The sequence below is a fragment of the Poecilia formosa genome, unplaced genomic scaffold (genome assembly GCF_000485575.1).
Source record: "Poecilia formosa unplaced genomic scaffold, Poecilia_formosa-5.1.2 Scaffold45, whole genome shotgun sequence".
NCBI classification, from domain to species: domain Eukaryota; kingdom Metazoa; phylum Chordata; class Actinopteri; order Cyprinodontiformes; family Poeciliidae; genus Poecilia; species Poecilia formosa.
The window spans coordinates 2024399-2040932 of NW_006799984.1; the positions used below are offsets into that span (position 1 = coordinate 2024399).

General features: G+C 36.4%; 1 protein-coding gene across 3 annotated transcripts; it reads right to left on the reverse strand.

Moving 5' to 3' along the window:
• Window positions 1-753: 753 nt before the first annotated feature.
• LOC103138031 (ETS translocation variant 3-like protein) lies at window positions 754-12182 on the reverse strand. 3 transcript variants are annotated; one of them, XM_016671449.1, is made up of 7 exons: window positions 11997-12180; window positions 11624-11719; window positions 11109-11166; window positions 5891-6122; window positions 5532-5652; window positions 2982-3072; window positions 754-1140 (listed from the first exon to the last, which is right to left on the reverse strand). In XM_016671449.1, the coding sequence occupies exons 3-7, from the start codon at window positions 11164-11166 to the stop codon at window positions 884-886; spliced, it is 759 nt and encodes a 252-aa protein (XP_016526935.1). In that variant the 5' UTR covers window positions 11624-11719; window positions 11997-12180; the 3' UTR covers window positions 754-883. The 3 variants fall into 3 exon arrangements, with proteins under 3 accessions (XP_016526935.1, XP_016526936.1, XP_016526934.1); XM_016671450.1 differs by lacking the exon at window positions 11624-11719 and having other exon boundaries at window positions 11997-12182; XM_016671448.1 differs by lacking the exons at window positions 11624-11719; window positions 11997-12180 and adding an exon at window positions 11251-11614.
• Window positions 12183-16534: the final 4352 nt, after the last annotated feature.

Genomic DNA, 16534 nt, shown 5'->3' on the forward strand with positions numbered 1-16534 from the left:
TGGTTTTAATGAGAGTTATCGTCCCTACATGGCCTTCAAACACCGGGATCACATATTTACCTGAAAATTTTGATTTACGATTTTTTAAAATTGTGCATTCAAAAGAAAAATATACATTTATAAAAAGTCAATTTATGGTAAACAAGATAAAAATTACTAGTCCTGTTTTTGCTTAAATTTCAAGTTCTGCTAAAGAAACACAGCTAAATAAAACGAGTGAAATTGTCTTCCAACCCTTAAAGTTAACTTAATTAACTTTAACTGCCGTGGCTTTATCTTCCTGATTCTTCCAGCACTAAAACGCTTTTCAGACTCCTCCCTCACTATTCGGCATCCCATCTGCCCGGTTCATTCACCGGCTAACTGTAAAAGGAGCAAGCCCTGTAAAAGCTCTTCTGCACCTCAATCTCTTTACTGCCCCCTGCTCTGTTGGAGTGGTAACTGCAAGAAGAGGGAGCTGGTCCTGATGCTGCAGAGACAGACACGTGGGACCCGCTTTGATGAAAATTTCTCAGTCCCTGTTTGAATGCATCATTTATGGCATACCACTCATGTCATTTTCATAAAGCTCAAAGCAGCGGGATAGGAAGCAAGACAAACAGCTAAATAATGTATGCTGCAAACGCATTGATTTATTTACCAAAACACAAATCCTATGTTGGTAATTGTTTACAAGTTTAGTTCCCCTGCCGCCCCATAAAAGATGCACGGTTTATCAGCAGTTCTATTAAAAAGGAAGTCCAAACCCATAAATAGTTTACAAATGTTGTGAATTTTAATCCACAGGTAATAAACTATGCCACAACGACTCAAAACAGAGACAAAAAATAATTAAACTGGAGAGATTTAATGAAAGAAAGTATTTCATTTGTATTCCCTGTCCTCAGTCTGCATGTTTCCCCACTCTGTCGTCGTCCTGCTGCTTCTCTCCTGACAGGTTCCAGCTTATGTGGGGATTCACGTCCCAGTCTGCGGAGCTTCTGTGCAGCCAGCCATTTGCATTTAGACCCGACTCCCTGGGCTCTCTCTGGCCGACCTCCGGGCGAGCGACAGCGGGGATGAATGGGATGGGGCCGTGGAGGGGCTGAGGCACCGGGAGCGGCTTGGGGAGCAGGAAGGTGTGTGGCAGAGGCTGAGCAGCTGTTGAGGAGGAACATCAATCATGAGTCTCCGCTGAGATGAGCGGTGCGCAGACACACAATTTTAATCTGTCAATGTCACAATAACAAAACCGTTTTCCAAACCATGAAGCACTCAGCTAGCCTTAAAGCTGCAGTATGTAACTCTTATAAAGAATATGGGTTTCTTTTTTACATATCTGTTGAAACTGTCACCATGTTGTGACAGATTGATATCAGACAAATAATCTGTGGGAAAAATGGATCTTCTCCACCTGTCCTCTGAAGAAATGAGGTGTTCCCGACCAAAAACAACCAATCAGAGCCAGGAGGAGGGTCTCAGCGAGGGGGAGAGTGAAAGAGGATGAGCAGCTATATGAAATTGTGATTGACATTGCTAAGACCCGCCTCTTAGCTCTGATTGGTTGTTTCTAGTTAGTAAATTTTTTCCACAGATTATATTTTATTAAAGTTACATACAGTTTTATGTAACTTTAATAATTTTTTTACATAATTGCTGAAACACCCACTATGTCATGACAGTATGAAACCTCTTCCAATCTTAACCTTCTATGGCATGACTTTTTATTTTTTTAGGAAAAAATATTTTCCTGCATTCTTTGGGAGCTTTTTGGCCCTTAATTACATATCAATCATAAAATCGGACCCTGACACCTCCCGGAACCGGATTTGGGTTTGTTGCCTCAGGGCAACATTGCGCTACCAGGGGTCTAAAACGTAAAGTTTTCTACAGTGATCATGAGAAATGAAATACAAATCAAACAAAAACTATATTCATAAAAAAAAACTTTTTCTGACAAAAAAATAAATCAGACATGGTTCCAACTCACCAAATATAAAATAAACAACTAACTTTCATCAATGAATGGTACATTTAAGCAAATTACTAAAACGAGCATTTGTGTGTTTGTACATGTGTATGTTTGGCAGAGTTAGAATCACTCAGGATGTTGAAATCAGTCTTTTTCCCTATTATATGTTAAACATCAGGAAGGAATTGCTTGTTGATGTGAAAAAAAGTGTGTATCACATTTTTGGCACTTGATTATTGGCGAACCTGGGAATCACCATCTGTTTATCTGATTATCTATGGGTTGTAGCAACCAGATTCACATCAGTGACAGGACTTAGGGCTGCAGGTTCTTTTTTTAAAAGAGTTTGTAGTTCTGATTCTTTCATAAATTTTCATAAATATAAAAAAGAAGAATTTACAATTATTGCAATTATCAAAGCAAGATGAGCAGTGGTAGTGATTTATTAGCATTCATAATTTTTTATATCTATTTTTTTTTTCTTTTTCAAAAATTATCCACTTTACCAGAAACAACATTTAAAATAAGGTTGAATTTAGTTTTGCATAACAGTGTTCACATAAATTCACCAATAATTCAGGGTCTATAAATATGCATTTGAGTAATTTTGTATTTTGTATTCAAATGCATATTCAGTGAATTTGAAAAAATAAATAAATACTGGAAGCACACGTTTTCTGAATTTCTGGTATGTCAAAATGACATTCATAGTGACTGTATGTAAACATTTATTTTCATATATAGTCACCTAGTTTCAGCCTGAAATGCATTCAAGTACAGAAACTGTGTCCTTGTAATAGGAGCTAAAAGGAGCTACAGATAATAAGTACTTCTGCAATATTTGGTGATTAATTGTGTGGTATTACACCTTTTCAGTTTGTTCTTTAGACCAACAGATTGTTAGCTTTTGTTGCATTTGTCATAAAAAAAAAAAATGCTGGTTAGGAAAAATAATTATCGGAAGATGAAAATCCAGCTGGTTCCAGATGTGTGAGCAGCTAAAGACGTGATTTTTAATCACTATGTTTACCTCTGTCTATCAATGATCCTGCTCCTCCACAGTGAGGAAGGCCACTCTCAGAGGAGAGGAATGGGAGGCATAGAGGAGCCCTGTGGACCAGCTGATGGAGGGATGGATGGAGGGATGGAGGGATGGAAGAAACCAACACCATCAACACAATGCAGTCTGCAAACATTCAGCCAAAACATTAGGAACACCACATGTTTTAAACTGAAAGCATGAAACACGAAAAAAGAGAAATTGCTTGCAAAATGATGGAAAAGAAAAAAAGTTTTTTTTATTATTATTATTATTTCTGGAAAATGTACTAAATACTAATTTAATGCTAAATCATTTGATCAGCAGGGGACCTAGGCTGACAAAAATTCAGAGAATTTGGAGAACATTCTGCACCAAAAGAAGCGAAACCCCAAGGCCCATTTAACATTGATTAAATTAAAGCAGAGAACTGTTCTGAAATTTGATTAATTGATTCTTTTTTTGTTTTTTGTTTTTTTTTGAATGATTTAGTCACACTGTCTTGCAGAATAAGGAGAAGACTCTCTGAACTTGTTATCGGAGCACAGCTCCATGAGCAGCATCTGTGGTCATATGGAGAAGCATTAGTGCACACGGCTGTTAGGACGCGCACATCTGTTCTGTCACGGCTAATTCTGCATGACGTATAGAGGTCTGGGAGCAGCATATGCTGCGATCCATACGAGGACTAATTCAGGGAAAGCCTGGGTTATTCCGAGATTACTCCAATCCCTGCCTGCGACTGCTTTCGTGGAGGAAAGAGTCCAGGTTGTGCTTGCAGTGACACACTGAACGCATTTGATACGTTATGTTTAAAAAAAAACAAGCACATTTCTCAACAGAACTTGTGTTTCTTGGTGTGTTAATTTGAATTAAAACTGCAGGTTTAATTGCATTCTCATTATTTAACTTTTGGAACTTTTTAAAAACTGTGAAAGAATCAGAAGGGTTCAGAAAAAAACCCAGAAGGAGGAAAGTGATCCTCAGTTTTATTACATTAGAAATGTAATTCTGTAATCCACTTTTTTAACTAAAAAGGGAAGATTTTTAGATGCTTATGCAGCACATTTTAGCTTTAAATGGCAAATTGCCTCTTTAATAATCCTTACTATTGCAGAATTTATAAAATAATTACCCTGTCTTCAGCCTTTAACCTACTCCCGCCCTTCTTTGGTGAGTCATATGCTTGATTTATTTTACATAATTTAATAGATATCCAGGAGTCCAGATTGTAAAACTGTTATGTTGAGGAGGAAAATGTTTTACTTTGAAGCATTTATGGTAATTATAGCTAAAAAAGCCTTAGAACGAATTGATGTTTTACTCCAGTGAATTAATTTTCCATGCACCTTTAATTTTAGAAGGTTTATTTCTATATTAAAAATCTAATCTGTGTTAGGTTCTGTGTTTTGAGTTCGAGTTTCTGTCTGTCTAGTCCTGTTTTCCCCTGAGTCGCTGTGTTGTCTTGATTGATCCCAGCTGTGTGTCGTTCCTGTGATTACCCTCCCAGTGTATTTAGTCCCACCTGCTGTCAGTGTTCCTTGTCGGGTCCTCGTCTTCGTCTGTTAGTTGCTGCTCCCCGTGCTACCAGTGTTTATGTTCCTGTTTCTTTATTATTAAACTTCTTCATTATGACTACCTGGGTTCCCCGGCGTCTCTCTCACCGTTCACAACCACACTTCATGATAATCTGTAGCATAAATACCACTACACCTGCTGATGAGTTTAGGATAAAATTCACTCTAACAGGCCCACAGCATCACAGATCAAACTTTAAATGAGGAACTTTTCAATGGCTTTGCATGAAATGATCAAGAAAGTTCACTTTAATTTGACCAAACAGAGTAAAGTTTAGCTGTTTAGCATCACATTTACAGATGTGATGCTAAACCTTTCACTGGCAAATGTAGGGATTGTTTCTGAGGTTTGGGAACCCAGAATGATACTCTTTGCTCTCCAACATAGAGCCTCAAAAGGCCTTGAATTTGTCAAAAACAAGAAGAGGTGAAGTTGATGTTTTATTTTTGTCTGTTTAAATCATTTAGGACTATGATGTCCTGAATTTATGGGTTTTCTTTTGCCATTTCCTCACTTTAAAAGTTCGACACACTTTTTGAAGCTCACCATTTGAATTTATGTTCTCCTGTCTTTTCCATTTTGAAAAACGAAACAGGAAGTCTTAAGTTATTAATAAAAAAAAGTCACAGACATTCTGGTTAGCTTAAAATCTTAAATATAAATAAAAATGCTTTAGAATATTTTATCTTATATGAATTGTTGTTATGTGGTTGTTGTCCTGCGTGTCTCAACATTGCCCTGTGATGGGGTAAATTCTGCTACTAAAATAAAATCTGAGTTTACTTTGCATTTCTTTTCTAAGATTGCCAATAAATGAAGAGAGAATGGCGTCTTCTCTCTAAAAATGTGACTTTAAAACTTTTATCAAAGAGCTTTAGGAAGGTTTTGTGATTTTTACCAAATTATTTAGGGAATAAAGACGACAAGAAGCAACGTGAAACCCTGTAATTTGTTGATAAGGACCTGATGGCTGGATGGAGGCAGGTACCCTGGATAGTTGACGAGGATGAGTTTGCTGAAGTTGAACTTGTAGGTGAATCTTTTCCCTTTGGTCTTGTGCAGGATGCGTTTGTTGTAGTAGTATCTGCAAGCACAACGTGTTTCTGTGTCAGACTGAAATGCTGATGTGAGCACTCCAGTTCCTCCAGGGCACTTTAGCTGCTTGTTTTCTCACAGACGCAATGTGTTGCATCTAAGAGGCATTTTAGATGCTACATTTTAATACGTACAACTTGTACTGCCAAGGAGGGTTTTTTTTTTAATAGTTTTGAAAGCAGCAGCTTGAGGCAGGATCAGCTCAGATAGGAATGGTGCGTCTTTACCTGAGCGCCCGGCTCAGCTTGTCGTAGTTCATGTGTGGTTTGCCCTTCCTCTCCCCCCACAGCCTGGCCAGCCTCTCGGGGTCCCTGATGACAAACTCGCCCCACTCGCCCCCCCAGCCGATGGCTCCGCCCTCGCCGCAGCCCAGCAGCTCCAACAGGAAGTGCCACAGCTGGACCTGCCTGGAACCAGGAGACCAGGCAGGTTTGTAGGCCCAATCAGGAAACAGCACTGCTGTGGGGAGGAGAAGAAATGTCAAATTATAAAACCAGTAACAGCTTCAACTGGACCAGTTCCAGTTCCTCATTTTACCCTCCCAATAATCCAGACTTTAAAGAACTGTTGATTAAGACCAACATGAAATATCATGAGAAATTCTGGCTACTTTGATAAAACAAAGAAAGAGACTACAGCAGGAGCAATTTAAACCTTACACAGTACTGTAAAAAATTAGTTGTTTTTTTTTTGCTCTAGTGGCCTTTATTTGATACTTCATTGACAGGAAAGTGGGTAATGAGAGAAGGGGGAAGACATGCAGCAAAGGTCGCCAAGGTTGGGAATCGAACCTGCGACGGCTGCGTCGAGGACTAAGGCCTCCATATGTGGGTTGTGCTTAACCCCTGCGCCACCACAGCACACCCGTAAAAAATTATTTTAAACCCTGCAACAAATTTAAGCAGAGAAATTTCATCCACAACTGAAAATCAAATATTTTCACTTACAAACAATTAGTACTCTAACAGTTATTTAAAATAAAACTGTTTTCCATGAGATGTTTGGACCTGCTGTTGGTTCATTCAGGTTGTGTGAGAGAGCAAGACTTTCCGTTGATAATAGGAAGGCTGAATGGAGTGCAGAAAAGAACATTTCACCTCTGTCATAGAAGTTGCTACATTTTTAATGTTGCCTTTTTCAAATAGTTTCCATTTCGGTCACTCCCAATGAGAATCTTATTTTTAAACGACATTGTAAACTTTCCTTTTTATGCACACTTTCTCTCCAGGCTCTCCTTTGTTTCACTAAACATCACAAAGTCATCTGCATCTCTGATACTCGGTGGAAAGTCCTGCCTGACTTCATCTTTCAAACCTGCCGATAAACGATCCAAACACAAGCAACTCATGTTGACCTTCTTGATCTGAACTCACCTCCATTTTGAATCCATTTGTCCCTCCTGTCTCACTGCACCACCTGCACAGGCTTCTCTACAAATTGGGCTGCAGACTAATTTCATATAGAGTGGGAAACAGTTTATCTCATGATAAAAAGACACAAGCAACTCAATTTGAGCTTCTGCAGAAATGCAGCGGGAATCATTTCTATTCAAATGTGTCCTTAGAGAACCTCAGGCGGTGTTTCACTGAACTTGACTAACAGCAGAATTAAGACAAAGACAGTGTGGTTAATAAAAAAGGCTTTTAACACATTAGTTATCCATCATTGCCACTGCTTTAATAAAAAATTAAAGCGTTGCCAAATTTAAAGCCATTTCATTCCCACACTGTGTAAACTGATCTGGCATAAAGCCGTTTCCAACCAGATAGGAACAAAGATAAGTAGAGTTTGTTCTCTTTTAAATATCTGATTCTTATTAAAAAGCTGGGGTAAAGCCCTTGAGCTCCATTTATCATCGTCCCAGATCCCTAAATCTGAGTTCAACATATTTTTCCTCACGGATGATTTCTCTTGCTATGGATTATAGGATTTTGGTTAAGTTGGTCGGTACAATAAAAAAGTAATACTTCTGTGTATTCGGAAAGGATCTGTGCCTCTCTTGTGAGCTCAAATTACACGGTACGACCGCGGGGGGAAAAAAGATATTCAACTCGTCTCGTTATTTTAGGTTTATCTCCTAACAGGTGTTTTAGTTCAGGAGCTTAACTCCTCATTAAAAACCGTGTTACAAATACCTGCTGTACAAGCTGCTTTGGTTCGGCTTGATGAAACAAATCAGGTGTTTTTACCTGCAATAGTTAACCTGCTGTCTCATTAAAAACGAATTTGAATATGGCAGCACTTTCTAATCTCTTTACTGTAACCAAGGTTTAAAATAATTGCATTAAATATTAGGATCAGAGGTGGTCGATTAATAGGACGCAGTTTTATTGCTCTTGTCGGCATTTTGTATTTACAGAAGTTCTTATAAAACACTGAACAAGGCAAACAGTTTTTATATGAATATCTAAACCAAAAATCTTTATATTAATTTGTATTGTTTATTTATTTTTGTTTTGACCTCTGATGAATAGTTTATTAGTTTGTGTTTATTTTACAGTTAAGAATAAAAATGATCTCTGCTTCTATTCTGTTCAATACCATATCATACTTTAACAATTAATTACAACTAATTTTCTAGTTTATAATCTGAAAGTTTTGTGCATTTGTCATGTTTGAAGAGAAGTTTCAGAGCTGAAAACATCTTTAAGGGATTTTGACACTTGGTTTTTCTGACATGCAGAGAAACTGAATGACTGCGTCTCATTTTCCCCTGATTTATTGTTTTTGAAAGGTCCCTGTAAAATATGTGGTTTTCTGTCTCTGCTACAGATATTAGTCAACATTTTCAGGCAACTTTGGAAATATGTTGCAATCCAGTGCAACAGTTCTCACTTTCGTTTCTGTCATGAATCTCCTGTGTTCTGTTTTCCTTTTCTGTTTTTCAGAAGGTGAGAATTTCATCATGTTTATTAAGTAATGTGAATAAAGTTCTGGTCAGAAGTTTATGTATGCTGATTGTGGTTATGGGTTTCTGATGATTTTTTTGAACTGTTCTTATCTCACTGTGGAATAAATATGCAACATGCAACTTAAAATAAGAATCTCTTGCACGAGTCGGAATTCATTAGGAATTTTCTCCAATACTTACTAAATTATACATACAGTTTCAAATATACATGCCCCTATGATTTAGATAAAAAAAATTGGACTTTGACCAGTTGAACATTTGTAGTCAACATTTTGTTTAGTTTTTTTCTCTTTGCTTCTTTTAGTAGAATCGTGTGTTGTGTTTGAATTGTATCGTATAGTGAAAACAGAGTTTTATTTTTTGTGCTTATTGCCTGCAGTGAAGACACTGTTGCAATGTGTCTGACTCAAAATTTCACAGATTTAAACAAAGGTGCACCAAACTCACTGGGATCGATCCTGATCTGCCCCCCATCAGGAACCCACAGCAATCTCTGATGGGTGTGGCCTAATTTCTCTACAGCGCCCCCTACAATACTTTAAATGATCATCCCCACGCCATGCTTTAACCCAGAATTATGAAATTTGGTACACGTGTATTTTATCAAGAGGTACAAAAAAAGTGGTCCTCACTCAACAGGAAGTCGGCCATTTTGGATCAAAGCCACCATTGTGTTATTTATTTATTTTTTTTTACAGATGTTGTATCTCATCAAACTCCTATAGTTTTTGAGACTCCAAAATCACTCACCTTATTGACAAGCCATTAAAGATCAAAAGTTATCAAAGTCTTTTCCATACATCAAAGCATGTGGGTGTGGCCAATCCAGAAAAGTTGAAAAAGCTAGTCCTTCACACCAAACTGTGCAAAGTATTTAGCATCTGAACTTCAAAGAATTACAACAAAATTAAATATTCAATAACTGAAACTAAAAAAAAGGTTCAAATTAAGAATTTTATTAAATGATTTGTTTATTTCAATATTTATTCACAAAAATAAGTTTTTAAATGCAAACTGCAAGATGGACTAAATAAGAAAAATGCTGGTGCTGACTGGTACATTTAACTGCAGGAAAATTTAATTCTGCAAGGGGCCTCACACAACCTTGCTGACTCGGTGCAGTTCAGCAGTCATGTGCATCTTCTACATTTTAAACATTTTCTAAAGCGGTAGCACCAGAACTTTAAATCCAATACATAAAATCAATAAAAATATTTGTTAATAATTTAGATCCAGAATGAAACAAGTTTGAAGAAGCATTTCTTTTAGGAAAACATGAAGACATGTTTCCTGCAGAGCTAGCATGCAGATGAAAAACCTAAGTTCAGAAAAATATGTAATTTAAAAGCTGAACAGTGCATAGTAATTTAATAAAACGTTTTTCTAAAACGGCATAATTTATTCTGTTTTCTAAATCCATAATCAATGTCATAGGAAAAAAAATACATTTTGTTTGTTTAGTTTGTTTGAACCTTTACAGTAGAACAACATAACTATTATTAGAAATGTTTTTTTATGCATTGTGAATTTTGATTAAAAAAATATATATAAATTTCATAAAATGATTAATCTTTACAGCAGGCTATGATGAATGTACAAACATGACAGACTGAGGTCTTAGAAAAATTTAAAAATGATGACCATTGGCATAAGGCTTAACTTTTAAAAACCTCATACAATAAACATCATAGAATTAAGATTTTTGAACAGTAAAAAAAAATATTGGGTCTTTTATATAAACATGCTCCAAAATATGTAGAATTTTATATACATTTTTTAAAATAATAAAAAAATAATGCAATTATTTCATACATAAAGATCAATATGTACACATTTTGAAAATATTTGGGATATTTAAATATATTTTTTAACTATCAAACAATATAATATGTTCAAAGTTTTTGCATTTTTTCTATAAAGAATGAGAAAATGTAATTAGCACATTACAGCAGGTTGAACAGCTGCAGAGGTCTCAGAAATACAATAATTCTGTATGAATGTTGATCAAGACAACCTTAGAATAATTTTTTTTTATATATTATTATTGCAAAATATTTATTGATTATAATCATTTGCAAGATTTGTGCAAAAAGTCGGATGATAGTAGAAAGACTCTCAAAAGCTTCAGAACAACCTTTACATAACAATCCAAAAACATCTACAACTTTACTCTGCTTGTGTCAAAAAAAAGGGAAAAATGATAGAAAAAATAAAACTTGTAACATAGATGGAAGATTTGCATGGTCAACATAATTGCCTTCATGCTGTATTTTTCATAACTTCAGCGGTGAGTTTTATGTGAGCTGGTTCCTTAAACTTCTCACTGGTGCAGTTTGTCCATGAAGACATCATGTTTATTTTTTCATAATCTAATCTATTTTTTATCGCATTAAAATGCAAGACGTAGACGGGTTCTGCAGAGAGGGAATTCATAATAACTTTTTTATTCATATAAAAGTCCTCCTACGCAAATGTCAACCCACAAATATGCAAATAGCCGAGATGAAAATCAGCACAAACGCATACAGTCTTACCTCGGCTCCAGTAAGGTGATGAAAAGTGCCCGACTGAGGAGTTACAGCTGCACTGCATCTGTCACAAAGACAGACAAACAGATGCAATAATTCAGCATCTTCATCACAGAATTTTTATTTATTCTCATATATATTCGGTTACCGGTGAGCCTGAGTTCAAGATATTCATTACATGCATAAAACTTATGAGGTGCATAAGATTATCTTTAACTCATCAGGATGGAGAAGCATAATTCCCCCCCCTACAGAAACTGTTCTTCTTGTTAGTTTTGTATAATTTCTCCTGGTAAACACACACATCATCCTCTCATAGACACAATGACCTTCCCCCCACTCTGCGATTTGCAGCCGACGTTCTCCCTGGAAGGCTAAAAGCTCATCTCTACGAGGAAGAAGCACTTCACTTCTTCCCCAGTGAATCATGTCTCTCCTCTGCTATAAGCTCCTTTCCACAAGCTGTAATATCCCCTTATCTTGGAGCAACAACAAAACGATATCTCCTCCTCAGCTCTTACTTTATTTCCCTTTTTCCTCTCATGTGGGAGGACACTCAGGGGTCACGGGATATTTCACACCTTTAGGCCAACATTTAAGGCCAGCTTTGAAATGGTCTGCCATCAAAAAGGAAATTATAAACATTTACAAACAATTTTTTTTAACATTATTTCAGCTCATTTACAGCTCAGGAGCATTAAAAGTCACTTTAATCATGAATCCTATTTTATCTATAGTCAAATTAAAAATAAAGCAACACAAATTGTGAAGCTATTACAAAAAAAAAGAGTATTTTTAATAAATACAATACATATGTTCACCAATTATTTCATTAGCTGTGAAATTATCTTTGTGGTAAAAACAGTAAAGTAAGAAATCAAAATGTCCCGTTACCTTTACTGGAGTGGAAAACTCTTCGCCAACTGGGAAACAATGATCACTTTGTCCGCCGGCCCACTGCGAGTCCAGGGATGGATGGACTGGATCCTAAACCCTCTGTCTCATCTGACCCCCAGCCACTCACCCCACCCCACCCTCTTGTCTCCCATTGCTCCCTTTCCTGCCTCCTTCATGCCAGAATTAGAAAAACTTGGTCAAAAACATTTAAAAAAGTCTAAAACTGATTAAAATGTTCTTGTTTAGTTCATAAGGAAAAGTAAACAATATGCCAACCATTCAAGGTTAGATTCAATAAAATGGTTACAATTTGTTAGAATAAATATATAAAAACAGATTAAAAATGTTTAAATAAAACTATGCTGTAAAAAAATAATAATATTAACATTAAAACAAGTTCACTCTGTCATGATTCCCTGCTAACAATCATCACAGTTTCTCCAGCAGCTCTGATCTTCTTCACAAAACCTACAAGTCACAGGCAAATGTTAAAATCTGTTCAGCTTCCAGGCTTATAGATAACAACTGTTTTATTCTATACCGTGTTTGAAATTGAGGAATATGTGAAAATTCTGAGTTAGAAAGCCAAAACTCTGACATCAAAGCACAACTGACTCATCACAAAAGATAAACGTAGCAACATTCATGCTTGCAACATGAATTTGAGTTTATAAACAGAAAAACGTGCATGTGTAATGTGAAGAAGAAGCAGTCAGAGGAAATGTTTTCTGGGAGAGGAGACATAATAAACTGACACCCTAACAAGGAATTTAAAAGCTTCTTGTGGTCAGACCCAAATGCTTACAATTCACTACAAAACCTGTAATTTAAAACACTGAAATTCTGGCAGTATTTAGGTAGACATTGTAATTTTTGTTCTAATTCTGATCAGCCTGGCTGCTGTGAAGAGCAGTCAGAGAAATGGTTTAAAATGACTTTTTGACTTTAAAAACAATGGCACTCCCTTTAAAATACATTTTGTAGTGCCAACAGTCACACAGAGATCATTTAAAAGCCTGATCCCACCTATAACGGCAAATTAATATAAAAAGAAAAATGTGTTGCAAGTCAGATAGAACATACAATATGGCAACCAAGTAAGGAAAAAACAGAAAGGGGTTAAATTTTATTACAATAAAACAGCTAAAATACACTTTAAAAATATGCCATAAAAACCATTTTATCCTGTGGGACATATTTTGTGTTAATAGCTACAATATAACTAGATTACAGCTGGATGCATTAGTATCAGGCCAACAAATTTAACTTTAGTAGTGCTTTGAGCAACACAGAAAAGGAATAACTCCTATTTATCAGGATTTGACAATTTACATACTATATTTCTTATGCAAAATAATCAAATCTTTATATTAAAAGCATTAAAAACAAAGATCCTGCTCAAAATAGAGGTGTAAATTATGTCCAACATCTTTTCAGTCACCATTTAAAGTACTAAATGAAGAGCAGGAAATGACATTTGGCAGAAGAATTTTATTTGGTCAAGAAAAATCTGTGTTTTCATACTGGGATTTCTGCCTTCAAAAAGAGAGGGAAAAAAAATCTGATGAACTGAAAGTTAACGAATCTTTAGGGCAGCATCTGCTGTAAGCAACAGTTATTTCTCAGAGAGGAGAAACAGGGTCAGCAGTATAACAAGCGTAGATGACCATCATTACAAGCGAGAGAGCAAAAGGTTCGAAGCAGAAGTGAAGTACGAACTGGAGGGAAATAAACCAGGAGGAAATAGGAGAAAGCACTTTCCCTCCTCCACTTCGAGTCAGGGCAGCAGCGTGGCGCTGAGCGAAGGTGACTGGTGGTTTTCTCTTTGCTAAATCAAATAGGTGATGAACTCAGTGCCAGGGCCATTTGTCACCCCTCTGCTGCTGCTTTTCTGTTCAACGGCAGCGACTTTGACCAAGGTTATCAGACTGCTCAGCACTCTGCCGCACTGGCGTCTGCTGGAGGCGTCTGACGCGTTGCGTTCAGGATCATATTCACGTAGTAACACCGTTTAAAGGGATTTTCTGTTTGGTTTAATTAAGGTTGATGTAAAAAAAAAATCTACACAACTTTAAAAGTACCAAAGACAAGTTTATGATTTTCACTTGATGACATGATTTATATTTTAAAAAATTGATGTATTGAAGCTTTTTTGAAAGCAACAAGGCAGCAAGGCATTTCAAAGTGCTTTACTTCATAATAACACAACAATACAAAATCACAGAAAACACAGTCAATATTTAAAACATTACATTTTGCCGTTGTCACACATCAGTTTGTTGATTAATGTTTCATTGATTATGTTTCAAAAGCAACTCTAATCAGGTGGGTTTTTGTCTAGATTTAAAGGCACTCAATGTTTCAGCTGTTCTGCAGTTTTCTGGAATTTTATTCCAGATTTGTAGTGCATCGAAGCTGAATGCTTCTTCTCCACATGCATCAGTGGTTTAATAAACCACACTTTACTAAATGATTTACACCATTCACAATATACCACATTATGACCAAAAGTTTATTTTATTGGAATTTTATTTGTTAAAAAGTAGTAGTCAGAAAGACTCATAATTTTCCACATTTTCTTTTTTTTTTTTTAAATCTCAAAGATGTTTTATGGATTTGTATTCAACCCTCAAGTCAAAACTCGAGACGGATGCAGCATAGAAACTCCCCTTTAGGATTTATAGAGCATTTTTTAATTCCATTGAAATCTTTACCCATTCTTCTCTGCAAATAGCTCAAACTCAGTCAAGTTGAATGGAGAGCATCTGTGAACATCAGTGTCCAATTTTTTTCACAGACTCTCAATTATATATATGTCTGGACTTTGACTTTCCTTTTTAAGCAAATGGACAAAATGGAGGCCATCATAAAGTAGGAGGAAGGGAATAAATGGGGTTCAACATCTCTTACTAATTAAACTCAACCGCTCCAGTACAACTACATGGCTTCAAAATCTCCTAATTATTAATAAGTTGAGTTTAGCTGAGTTGAATTTATCTTCATCTGTTCTATAAGGGCCTCTGACATTTATTAGACATTATTGAATAAACAGCATGCATCCTTAATTATGCACTACTTTGTGTTGTTCTTTCACACAAATGTCAACATAACATACTGAACTTTGCAGGTGTAATGATGCAAAATGTGAACAGTGTAAAAGGTATTTGTTGACTGTTGGAAATAATTTGAAATTTATTCTATTTTGCTGATGAAGCTTGATATAAAAACAGGTTAGCATCTTTAAATCTTATGTCCAAACATATGAAAATAGTCCTTTATATTTTATACCATTTTTCAGAAGGTGCATTTGTAACCAATCTGCCTAAATCAAAGTGTTAAGTAGCTGCAGTGAAAGCAGCATTGTACATTCGTCTTGCACCTATTAGCCAAAACAACGTGTCGTGCTGCTGAGAGATTAACTGTGAATTAGTTTTCCCTGCAGCAGAAAAAATCTTCTATCCTCTAAGGCTTCTTATGATGCACATGCAGCTCTATGCATTCACTTCTCCAGGACAGTTTCACACACACGCACACGCACGTACACACACGCACACACACTTACACTTACAGCTCCTCAGATGTGATAGCTGACACCAGAGGCTTTTAATTCCAGTGTAAATACAAATACACTCCCAGACAGCTATCAATTATGCATGCCACTAATTGAGTTGAATGTCGTGCTTTTAGCTGCCAGGGGATCCTGGGTCACATGCAAAAACGTTGGGACTGAAATCACACACACACACACACACACACACACACTTAAAAAAATAACTGTTTGAAGAACTTTACAGATATCACACATTCAAAATAAAAAGGTAGAAAAGGGATTGAGTAGACTACTTCATGAGGAAATTTAAGTCCTTAAGTGTTTCTTTCAAGATGACACATATCTTCTACAAGCAGATACATAAGTAAAAGATATTGAGAAAGCATTTTTTTAAAGACAGAGTAGCAAAGACAAAGATGCATAAAAACACGATACATAAAGCACAATGCAACCACAGCCATGGAAATGTCGACATGTTTGAATGAAAGAGTCTGGGTGCTTCTTAAAAGAGTCAACAGAAGTTAAGCAGTGCAGCATGTTCCACCCTGAAAGGCTCGATCCCCTCTGCTCTTCAGGGTTCAGGCAGGGATGTGAGGCAGGTCGGAGATTTAAGAGGGGGCTTGACTGTGAAGAGCTCTCAAAGTGAGGGCCAGAGTTTTAAAATGAACTCTAAAAATAACCTGGTATCCAGTGAAGCAATGCTCAAAACTGGTGTAATGTGATTTCTCTTGCGTGTGTTGGTTAAAAAGTGAGCAGCAGCATTCTGAAAAATCCTAAAAAAAAAAAATCTGACATCTCTCTTTTACTGAGACAAGTAAAGAAACCATCACCGTAGCTGAAGCCTTGGGGGTAAAAAAGGATGAATAGTCCTTTGAAACTCTACTTTTGACCCAATGGGCCTCCATGCTCTTCAGGTGAAAGAAGCATTTTATCAGTAGTTGTCGGGATTTCATTTCAATGAGCCAAAAATAAAACCTATTTTTCC